At 33.5% G+C, this 10,122-nt stretch overlaps 1 protein-coding gene across 1 annotated transcript in view; it reads left to right on the forward strand.

Annotated features, from left to right (window-relative positions):
- Window positions 1-10,122, forward strand: part of LOC111703625 (uncharacterized) — a 21,739-nt gene that overhangs the window by 2,813 nt on the left and 8,804 nt on the right. The window contains exon 2 of the mRNA XM_023475623.1: window positions 2,026-2,634. Within this exon, the coding sequence (XP_023331391.1) occupies window positions 2,026-2,634 (609 nt within the window). The remainder of the gene's footprint in view (window positions 1-2,025; window positions 2,635-10,122) is intronic.

Below are 10,122 nucleotides of genomic sequence, written 5' to 3' on the forward strand. Positions count from 1 at the left end.
GGGGTAAATAGGCAAACTGTTTCTCAGGGGGAGGGTAGAGACTATGAGCGCTTATGTACACACATTGGACTGAGAGAAAGGTAAATAACAGAATTTATTTAAATATTTATGAATATTGAGGTGTCAGAAAGAAGTTTTTAAATCATGGTAAAGAGAACATGTTTTATAATATTTAAAACTACGCTGTCTCTTTCTTCTTCGTTAAGGTCTCTGTGTAGCTGTCTGAAACTAATTCCCTGAATCGGATATTTTCAATTCTGATTTTGTGAACTTACTTTAAATATTCTAAACAATGAACTGCTAGCTTTAATATTTTCAAAGGTTTTCACGATCAGGTTGCAAATATTCTAGTTTGTGGTAAGTGTTGAGTTACTTTGAACATGTAAAATCTATAGGAAATATAATATATTTAGCCAATGGCCCAATATCAACAATGTTCTGCCCAGTATGGTTCATCCTTGTAATTGTATAAAAATATAATATTTGATGTTTAAGATAAAACACTTTTAAAAATCTCTTTAAAGCTCCCTTCACAAGATAGTTTCCATTAAAACTTCTTTTAACAATGTGGGAGGGGAGGTAGAGGTTGGTAAATAGGATTACGATACCTCTACACGACGCGTTGAACTTCAAGAAAACAAAAACACTTTTATTTCTTGCATTTATTATTAAGGGGTGTTATATCATGCAACCCAAAAGATATAAAAAGGTTCTTGAAATTAGAACATTAGGAAATGGGGTTGAAAAGAAATCAAGACAATGCGGGGTTTGTAAATCTCAAAATCTATTTTTAAAAGAATATAACTTTAAGTTATAGATAATATACGATTAATCCTTATTTCAAATATTTTATACATATTCCTTTTAAAGTTTCAATAACAAATTAATATAATAGTTTCTTTTTTTGTTTTCCTTAAAATAAATGTTTGTGAGTGTGGCTTGAAATAGATGGTATATGCCATCCTTGGCTCTAGGCGCAATAACACCGGATTTATCTATTATTGAATCATTAATTCGTTTCACGCTTTAACGTCCGTTTCCGGATTTAGCAAAATTTGTGAACACCTTGCTTTGATTCAAGAACGTTAAAGGACGGTGTAGACATTATTTCAAGTTTTCAAGTATTTCAAGTTTTGATAAGTTTTTGGCAAAGACTCAATTCTTTTATAAAACCGCAATGGGCTATTAAGATGTTTTAACAAAATATAAAGTTTTTTGTTGCATTTTCCCGGTGTAGTTTTGACACAATTTTAGCGAGAAATATTTCTCCGGTGTCGATGATCAGACAAACTTTAAATATGTACCATTGTTGATCGAACACATGGCATCTATAAATGGAGGACCACACCCCCTAAAATAGAATACACAATTTATGAATACTTTCTTATATTTTCACAACTTTCTTCTTATAATCTTTAAATGTCTCATTACAATCAAAGCTTTACAAAATTGTTTTTAATGAAAATAATTAATTTTTTCCTCTTAACATTTCTCCCGTTAATATGTAGTAGAGTGAATTTGCAGTTTTCATGCACCAAGTAATCTCTCTCTTTGAACCCCTCAGCACCCCGTAACCCCNCCCCTTCCCTTTTCATTAAGGTAAAGAATTACATTACAATTTTCATTCAATCCTAGTTTTTGCCTTCCTTGATGTTTCTCCTTTCAAAAACATTGGAATTCCCCTCCTTGTTTTCTCGATTTTTTTTCGTTTTCGTTTTAAAACTTTTTCGTTTTTTTTGTTTCTTATTCTCGAAAGTTATCTAAACTCTTTCTTAGAATTATTTAGGTTAACTTTTTACTTAGAAATGTGTAGGTTTAAAAACTTTCGTTCCATTGCTCAAACTTCCTTTTTTTAGGTTTCAATTCCCCCTAAATTTTTTTAAATCGACCCTTTTTTAAACTCTTTTTTAACCATTTCCTTGTGAAATATTTCCCCCAATTTTTTAATATAAAAGTTCTTAAAACGTTTTTTTTTTACTGATTTCTAGTTTTTCTAATCCCTATATCTAGTTGTAGTGTGTACAGGGACCCAGCTATGGAGCCCCAGGACCCCTCCTTGAACCGACAGGAGGGGGAATACATAGAGCTGGACTATAGGGACCTCGAGGCATTCATCCTAGGAGAACTAAATCCTAGAGATCATTATTCGAAAGATATCAATCTTAGGGATCTAAACCCTACCAAGGAGTTTGCTAGAGAGTTTTTACCTCTACCAAGAGATACAGTCTTCCATAGGGATTCAGAGTTTCAACCAGAGTTATTTCGGGATTCTGGACCCGGTGGACGGGGGGATGGGAAGGATTACTCTCAAGATATTTTAGTGAAGGATTATGTGAAAGATATGGAGCCACTGTTAAGGCATATATCAGCTGAGCCTCTAGTTAAAAATTACCTCTTAGACTCCTCGGTGAAAAATTATTCGCCTGAACCGTCAGTTAAAGATTATAGTCTGAAAGATGTTGGAAATCATATTAAAACCTACACATTGGATGAGATAGATGGGTTAAATATGAACCGCAGTATTCTACAGTCTGCAGGGTACTCGGAGAAGGATTATACAGTTCGAGAGATAACAGTTCAACCCTTGACGGTCAGCGTGATAAAAGATACCAGAGAGGAGAGGGATAGAATCAGGTACGAATCAGATAGGTCAAAATTTTCAATTTATCTATCAAACATCTGATAAAAATACGTCTGGCTTGTTTGTCTGTATCCAATCACGCCAAAATCACTGATCAGGTCGCGTCCAAAGATTTTTCAAAGGTAAATTAAAATTCCCCAAGAATAGTTTTATGGACGGTCGAATATTTATTTATTTGTTATAAAAATTTAACAATCTAAACAGAAAAATCCACGAAAAAAAAGCGAAGAAAAAATGGCGACTTAATAGCGCCCATGATTATGAAGGTGGTCTGATAAAAATATAATATTTGATGTTTAAGATAAAACACTTTTAAAAATCTCTTTAAAGCTCCCTTCACAAGATAGTTTCCATTAAAACTTCTTTTAACACACCCTTTAACACTCCCTTTATTATACCCTTTGACACTCTCTTTAAAGGGACTGTAAATGAAAAATGAAAGGGGGTATAGGATGAAAGCTCTCTATCACGACCCATGAAAGATATATCTGATGTTCCTTTCTCGAGATATTGATCAACTTTGTCAAGTTTATACGAAAATTAATATATATACAATTTTGTATAAAAGTAGTGGGTTTAAAAAGATCAAATTCAGCAAGTAAACCAATCTGAAAACGATGATATCCCAGAGAAAGCTAATTGTAAATTAGGTTTACTTTTATATTTGTTATTTCTATTTTTAATAGATTGCATTCATAATATTATTTATACGTCCGTATTACTTGACCAGAACTATCACCAATGGCAGAGCAGTATACTGAACACGTGTCTCCGCCTGTATCACGTGACCACTTTACTGCACTGCCATTGGTGGAATTTCTGGTCAAGTAATACGGACGTATAAATAATATTATGAATGAAATCTATTAAAATTATAATGATTATGAAGGTGGTCTGATAAAAATATAATATTTGATGTTTAAGATAAAACACTTTTAAAAATCTCTTTAAAGCTCCCTTCACAAGATAGTTTCCATTAAAACTTCTTTTAACACACCCTTTAACACTCCCTTTATTATACCCTTTGACACTCTCTTTAAAGGGACTGTAAATGAAAAATGAAAGGGGGTATAGGATGAAAGCTCTCTATCACGACCCATGAAAGATATATCTGATGTTCCTTTCTCGAGATATTGATCAACTTTGTCAAGTTTATACGAAAATTAATATATATACAATTTTGTATAAAAGTAGTGGGTTTAAAAAGATCAAATTCAGCAAGTAAACCAATCTGAAAACGATGATATCCCAGAGAAAGCTAATTGTAAATTAGGTTTACTTTTATATTTGTTATTTCTATTTTTAATAGATTTCATTCATAATATTATTCATACGTCCGTATTACTTGACCAGAAATTCCACCAATGGCAGTGCAGTAAAGTAGTCACGTGATACAGGCGGAGACACGTGTTCAGTATACTGCTCTGCCATTGGTGATATTTCTGGTCACGTGATTTAAGTTTAAGATTTTATCAATTTTACATATATGTACTTTCGCATAATTTTAACACAGTTTTATATCAATTTCTCGAGACAGGAACATCAGAAAAAACTTTCATGGGTCGCGATCAAGAGCTAAAGTGATTAGCTTTCAGCCTATACCCCCTTTAATTTTTCCTTTACAGTCCCTTTAACAATCTCTTTAAAACTCCCTTTAACTCTCCCTTTAACACTTCCTTTAAGAATTCCTTTAACACACACTTTAACACTCTCTTTAACTCTCCCTTTAACACTCCCTGTAACACTCTCTTTAACCCTCCCTTTAATACTCATACTAAAACTTCCTTAAACACTGAGTTTAACACTCTCTTTAATACTCACTTTAACACTCCCTTTAACACTCCCTTTAATACTCATACTAAAACTTCCTTAAACACTGAGTTTAACACTCCCTTTAACACTCACTCAATTACTCCCTTTAACATTCCCTTTAATACTCATACTAAAACTTCCTTAAACACTCCCTTTAACATTCCTTTTAACACTCCCTTTAACACTCCCTTTAATTCTCATACTAAAACTTCCTTTAACACTCCCTTTAACACTCCCTTTAACACTCCCTTTAATACTCATACTAAAACTTCCTTTAATACTCACTTTAACACTCCCTTTAACACTCCGTTTAATACTCATACTAAAACTTCCTTTAACTCTCCCTTTATCCCCCACTTTAAACATTATATTAGGGTTTTATTTAAGTCTCCCTTTACTAACCCTTTTCAACCCTTTCAACACATTTTGTCTCAACTACTTGTAACACTTATTTTCACAATTACTTTAACACTGCATTAACAAATTGAATGTATACATTTATTTTATAATTACTTGTCGAAGTGCCCGACGTTGTCCGTGGAATATAAAAACACTTTAAAAAACCGAATTAAGAAAAACATTTACTATACAGGGTGAGTAAAAAAAAGTGTGAATAGTGGCGTCTGGTGCAAAATTGTACCTTTTTGTGTGCAACTCTTCTGGATTTTTGCTTTTCTAAATTTTTGATTTTGAGAGAAAAAAGTGTTGAGCATTTTTTTGTCTATTTGAAAAAAAATCTGAAAAATATTGAAAAAATACCATACAAAAAAGGTACAATTTTGCACCAAACGCCGCTAGTCACACTTTTTTTGTGTCATCCTTTATATAGATGTCTTTGTGCCTGGTTCACTGTGGTTCATATATACAAATATTTATATATATGGTTGTGAAATTTTTCATTGAACTTTTGCACAGTTACAGAAAATTGCATTTTCCGCTCATTAACTGTGCGAATATCTTTGCAAAGACTATTCCGTGCCGATGTTAAGTTAACAGTTTAGAAATAACGACTTCAGTTGGATATTTAAAAATGATTTATAAGGATTATCAGCCTTCTCCATATTATTTTTCGGCATTTGCGCTTTTAGAAGTGAAAAAAACAAGCTTAGTCATTTTCCTAAATTAAAGGCTCGTGGTAGGGTATTTATTTTGTAATTTATTTTGTTCTTAATAGAGGAAAATAAGATTTTCTTACGACCCAAACTGTCGGACCAATCAACCAACCTACTAACCACAAAACAACCAACGGACCAATCAACCAACCTACTAACCACAGAAAAACCAACGGACCAATCAATCAACCTACTAACCACAGAACAACCAACGGACCAATCAACCAACCTACTAACAACAAAACTACAAACTAAGCAAACAATCAACCTACCACATAACAACCAACTAACCACCAACAAACAATTCAAACTAACCATTCAAATATCTCACTCAAATAATCAACCAAGGCGTACCAAGCAACCAACCATCAAACCAACCAAATATTTTAATATATTAACCAACTATCCAACCAATCAATAAAAAATCCAACCAACCAACCAATTAATAAACTAACAATCCTTTTAGATTAACCATCCAACCAACCAAACAAATATTTACTTAATTTACCAACTAACCAACCAATCAATAAATAATCCAACCAACAATGCAACCATCTATTTAATCAACATCAAAATCAACCAGCCAACCAACATGAAAATTAACCAAACAACCAACTCACCAAATATTGCATTCAACCATCCAAACAATCAACCAACCAACTAACCAACCAACCAACCAACCGACCAATTAACTGAGAAACTAAAGAACTACCCAACTACCCAAATCAGACAACCAATAAAACGCACACTGACTCAACTTCCCAAGTACTCAATAACCTCACAATCACCCAACCAAACCAACCAACCAACCGACCAACCAATCAACCAACCAACCAATCAACTAACCAAGCAGACATCCAACCAACCTACCAGTCAACCAACCAGCCTACCCACCAACCAACCAACTAACCAATCAACCAATTACTATCCAATCAACAACTATCTAATCAACTACTATCCAATCAACTACTATCCAGCCAACTACTATCTAATCAACTACTATCCAATCTATTACTTTCCAATTAACTCATTTCCAATCAACTATTAACCAATACACTACTACCCAATCAACTACTACCCAATCAACCACTATCTAATCAACTTATATCCAATCAACCACTATCCAATCTACTCTTTTCCAATCAACCACTATCCAATCTACTATCTATCCAATCTATTACTTTCCAATTAACTCATTTCCAATCAACTATTAACCAATACACTACTATCAAATCTACTACTATCCAATAAACTACTATCTAATATACCACTATCCAATCACCTAGTATCCAATCTACTACTATCCAATCACCTACTATCCAATCTACTACTATCCAATCAACTACTATCCAATATACCACTATCCAATCATGTGTATCATCTGCATCCTAAGTTTAGAAGGACAAATGATTCAATGCTTTGAAAATCCGTGAAATCCATAAACAACTTTCTACAAAGTGTACAAATTACAAAATGGACACTGTAATTATTACTGAACTGAACAACTGTACACTTTTCTTCTTCGATCAATTATGTAGAAGTTAGAATGAACAAATAATTTATAATTATCGCAAAATGTCAAAAATTAAGTTCCACGTTTAAAAATGCAGCTAAAATTACTTAAGTATATATTTGCACCCCCTCAACTGTATTTGTTGTTCATGTGTGTTTCTATGAAGATTTGACAAATTGACAATTCCCCCTTCCGCCTTCCCCCCCTCCCCCCCCCTCCTTGAAATGTTGGTTCCCTAGCTCCACGCTATTACTGATGATATTAGCGAACCCTGGACAAAAGGTTGATTAATATACAGGGTTGACAGTAGGACTACCTCTCATTCTTTTAACACCAGGGGGGCACTCCTTTCCACTTCCATAGAAATCCGCCATCAATTCACCACTTGTCAGACACACTTGTCAAATTCATGTCACTTTTTGTGGATAATTTATTCTTGGTTCTAACTTCAGGCTTTCAACTTGTTGTTCTTTATAATATTTGTTTAGCACTTGAAACAGGTGAAAGTCATGCATACTTTACATACTTTACATTCCTTTATATCAGAAGTTTAAACTTGGGAAATATTCAAATAATAAAAATTACATTATATTATTCCTGCATAGTATAGAGCCATACTCTACAGGAGTTTAAACTTGGGAAATATTCAAATAATAAATATTACATTATATTATTCCTGCATAGTATAGAGCCATACTCTACAGGAGTTTAAACTTGGGAAATATTCAAATAATAAATATTACATTATATTATTCCTGCATAGTATAGAGCCATACTCTACAGGAGTTTCAAAGTTTCATATAAAGATATTTAAAACCCAGATTTTGGCAAAATTCTTCTAAATAGTTTTAAACGTCTCAAATTCTAAATTTTGAATGCAAAGACGATCTCAAACATCTCTAATGTCATGTTTTGTAAGACACAAGATCAAAAAAGATTTTTAGATTTTTTGTCATATCTCGTAAATAAATTTTTATATATTTTCCTAAGAAAAAATAGTTTAAAAACAATTAAAAAAAATTATTTCTTCCATATTGGAAATGCCTACTTTGTAACATTTTTATGTTGGTGTTTTAAGTAAGGGGTGGCGGGTCTAAGAAAGGAGAAGTGTGGGGGTGGGGGGCAAAAAAATATTTAAATTCAATAGGCAAAAACTTTGACTTAAATTTCTTCTGATAGATTCGTAAAAATAATTTTTCAAAAGAGATAAATGATGAATATAATTGAATGAATAATATGGTAATAGTTAAAAATTACAATATTTACATTATTATCATTATATTACAACATTTAAATACTTTATACAGAAACAAAATTCAGCACTCAGATAGTTTTTAATTTCTTTTATTGTATGTATATACAACTTGATTTTTACTTTATTAACAGAGAGAACCAAGAAACTCTTGAAATATGAAGACGACAAGATTGAATTAAGAAGACGACCTGTAACTCTTGAAATATGAAGACGACTTTTAGAATCAAGTTACAACTTTCAAAAGTACAATGAGTCTAAAACTCAACAATTTAGTAGTGATAACAGACCAACTAAACTAAATTTGCGATTTAAAAAGTAACAGCGTCAAACACACTTAGGTAATAAAATCATGCAATCTTCCTAGTCCATTGTATTCTGGTTATTACTGTATATATGTAGTAAATGCCTACTCCATAACAGCTTCTGAGAACGTTTCTATCCAGGTACAACTCACATTCTCTAGACTATCAATGTCAACACACGGATACAGTCTTGTAACTATGGAACCAAATAAAAGGGCACGATCCTCAACCTGTTTATCCAAACAGGGAACCACACAAATACAATCCGTGATCAATCAATGCCACTATCACTGGGAGCAATGTCGTTAGCTATCAATATCAATTGGAAGCTCGCAACTATCAATGCCAAATCAAAAGGCACAATCCTCAACCTGTTTGATCAAAACAAGGAACCACACAAATACAATCCGTGATCTATCAATGCCACTATCACTGGGAGCAATGTCGTTAGCTATCAATATCAATTGGAAGCTCCTAACTATCATTGCCAAATCAAAGGACACGATCCTCAACCTGTTTATCCAAACAGGGAACCACAGGAATAAAATTCGTAATCTATCAATGCCACTATCACTGGGAGCAATGTCGTTAGCTATCAATATCAATTGGAAGCTCGCAACTATCAATGCCAAATCAAAGGACACAATCCTCAACCTGTTTATCAAAACAGGGAACCACAGGAATAAAATTCATAATCTATCAACGCCAATACCACTGGGCGTGATCTCGTTAGTTATCAATATCAATCGGAAGCTCGCAAATATCAATGCCAAATCAAAGGGCACAATCCTCAACCTGTTTGATCAAAATAAGGAACCACACAAATACAATCCGTGATCAATCAATGCCACTATAACTGGGAGCAATGTCGTTAGCTATCAATATCAATTGGAAGCTCGCAACTATCAATGCCAAATAAAAAGGCACAATCCTCAACCTGTTTATCAAAACAGGGAACCACAGGAATAAAATTCGTAATGTATCAATGCCACTATCACTGGGAGCAATGTCGTTAGCTATCAATATCAATTGGAAGCTCGCAACTATCAATGCCAAATCAAAGGGCACAATCCTCAACCTGTTTATCAAAACAGGGAACCACAGGAATAAAATTCGTAATCTATCAACGCCACTACCACTGGGCGTGATCTCGTTAGTTATCAATATCAATTGGAAGCTCGCAACTATCAATGCCAAATCAAAGGACACGATCCTCAACCTGTTTATCCAAACAGGGAACCACAGGAATAAAATTCGTAATCTATCAATGCCACTATCACTGGGAGCAATGTCGTTAGCTATCAATATCAATTGGAAGCTCGCAACTATCAATGCCAAATCAAAGGGCACGATCCTCAACCTGTTTATCAAAACAGGGAACCACAGGAATAAAATTCGTAATCTATCAACGCCACTACCACTGGGCGTGATCTCGTTAGTTATCAATATCAATTGGAAGCTCGCAACTATCAATGCCAAATCAAAGG

Source organism: Eurytemora carolleeae, unplaced genomic scaffold (genome assembly GCF_000591075.1).
Source record: "Eurytemora carolleeae unplaced genomic scaffold, Eaff_2.0 scaffold524, whole genome shotgun sequence".
Taxonomy (NCBI): Eukaryota; Metazoa; Arthropoda; class Copepoda; order Calanoida; family Temoridae; genus Eurytemora; species Eurytemora carolleeae.